Raw genomic sequence first — 1705 nt, forward strand, 5'->3', positions numbered from 1 at the left:
TCCCTCCAAATGCTCTGGGGAAGAGGTGCAATGACCCGTAGCCAGTGAAGTTCTTAGTAAGCCTGCAGAGAGACTGCGGTTAGCTCTCTGCCATCTCAAAGGAAGCGGAGGCCTTCTCCGCTTGCGAGGCTTGAGCGAAGGCAGCGTATTCGTGACTTCAGACCCCCGTCTGTGACTAAAACTCTCGTCTTATATAAAGCCAACGGCGCTTTGCCCCCTTGCCGCAGTGACAAAGGATGTTGGCAGTTTAAACGTGTAAGATCTGGCTCATTTGAAGGTAGAACGGTGGACGAGTTGGTGTGAGGCGCCCTGTTTGTAAAAACTGACTCTTTTTTTTTTTTAAATTTCATCTCTTTACTTGGGATCTTGAGGAAGAGACTGAGGTGGTGTTTTTCTGTTGCGCAACAGGTCGATAACACCAAGTTTACAATGGAGTGCGTAGAGCCTGCCATTCATGTGTATGAGCTTCATGAGAACAAGTGGAGGTGCAAGGACCCGCACGTGTGAGTAAACTTCAGAGTGAGTTTGTGTTTGGGTAGTAAGGAAAAACGGGTTGCCTGGTTAAGGGCAAAAGCTTGATTGTGGTGAGTGACACTGTAAGGGCGGTGGGTGTAGCTGACAGTGCTTTTAAAGCTGTTTTTTGCTGTAGTGAGAGGGAACAGCCGGCTTCTGCAGCCAGGCAGCGGTACGATCACCCTGACCACGTTGCAGAGAGCGTGGCTTAATTTCCGGGGCAGAGGAGGCGGTGGAGATTTCCTTCATGATTACTTTTAACTCCTGGTTATTTTACGTCCTAGTGACTTTTGTGAAGATTGGACCGAAGCCCAGAGAATCGCTGCATCTCTCTTGGACAGCAAGTCCTACGAGACGCTTGTAGATTTTGATAATCACCTGGATGATATCCGGAACGACTGGACAAACCCAGAGATCAACAAAGCTGTCCTCCACCTGTGTTAGAGGGGTTTCTACTGACTAATTTACGGGCATTCCCACTATGTACTGAAGAGAGAAAAAAAGCTATTTTTGAATGTAAATAGAATAATATTCAGTACCTTGTGTGGAAACCCGACTGATTAAAAAGGAGTGGCATGTCACATTGCAGAGAGTGATGTGTCCGTAAGCCGTTGCATCTTTTTTGTGAGGTTCCTTGGAAGAACTGCGAACTGTCGGTTACAGCTGTCCTCGTGGGCGCCTTCCCGGTTGTAGTGAATGTTGCTGTTCCTTCGAAACCAGAACTCCTGCCGCTTGTCCCTGCTGTTCGTATTACAAAGTTTTGACTAAGCTTTTCTAATCTTTAGAGAGATTACTTTTTAACGATTTATGGAAATACCTTTCAAAAAAATCAGTCTTGTCCTCAGGTGAGAAATTTTGAGGTCAAGTACATAAAATGTAAGGTTAACGGTTTCTTTTGGCCTGGTTTGGAAATGTCATTCCGTCGGCACAGTAAAGTGCGAACCGCTGAGGACGATGTGCCGTGCTCGCGCGTCACCTGTTTTGCAGTGGTTTAGCATGGCACGGCTGCAGAGGAGGTGTTAAAGCAGTATTCCCAAATCCTGCAGTGATTCCTGCTCTCCGCGGGCACGCAGCCACAGTTACTGCTTGAAAATGTTAAACCCAAGGCAAAAACAAATATTCATGTAACGGTTTGTAAAAGGGACTGGAAGCGCACTGATGAGTTTGAATGACGGTTCTAAAACAGTTTGAG

At 46.6% G+C, this 1705-nt stretch overlaps 1 protein-coding gene across 1 annotated transcript in view; it reads left to right on the top strand.

Annotated features, from left to right (window-relative positions):
• The window catches only part of EMC8 (ER membrane protein complex subunit 8), a 4018-nt gene extending 2915 nt beyond the window's left edge, over positions 1-1103 (top strand). The window contains exons 4-5 of the mRNA XM_009332339.1: positions 409-503; positions 798-1103. Of these exons, the coding sequence (XP_009330614.1) occupies positions 409-503; positions 798-957 (255 nt within the window). The 3' untranslated portion in view covers positions 958-1103. The remainder of the gene's footprint in view (positions 1-408; positions 504-797) is intronic.
• The last annotated feature ends 602 nt before the right edge of the window (positions 1104-1705 follow it).

This window comes from Pygoscelis adeliae, unplaced genomic scaffold (assembly GCF_000699105.1).
Source record: "Pygoscelis adeliae isolate BGI_AS28 unplaced genomic scaffold, ASM69910v1 Scaffold18, whole genome shotgun sequence".
In the NCBI taxonomy this organism is placed as follows: Eukaryota; Metazoa; Chordata; class Aves; order Sphenisciformes; family Spheniscidae; genus Pygoscelis; species Pygoscelis adeliae.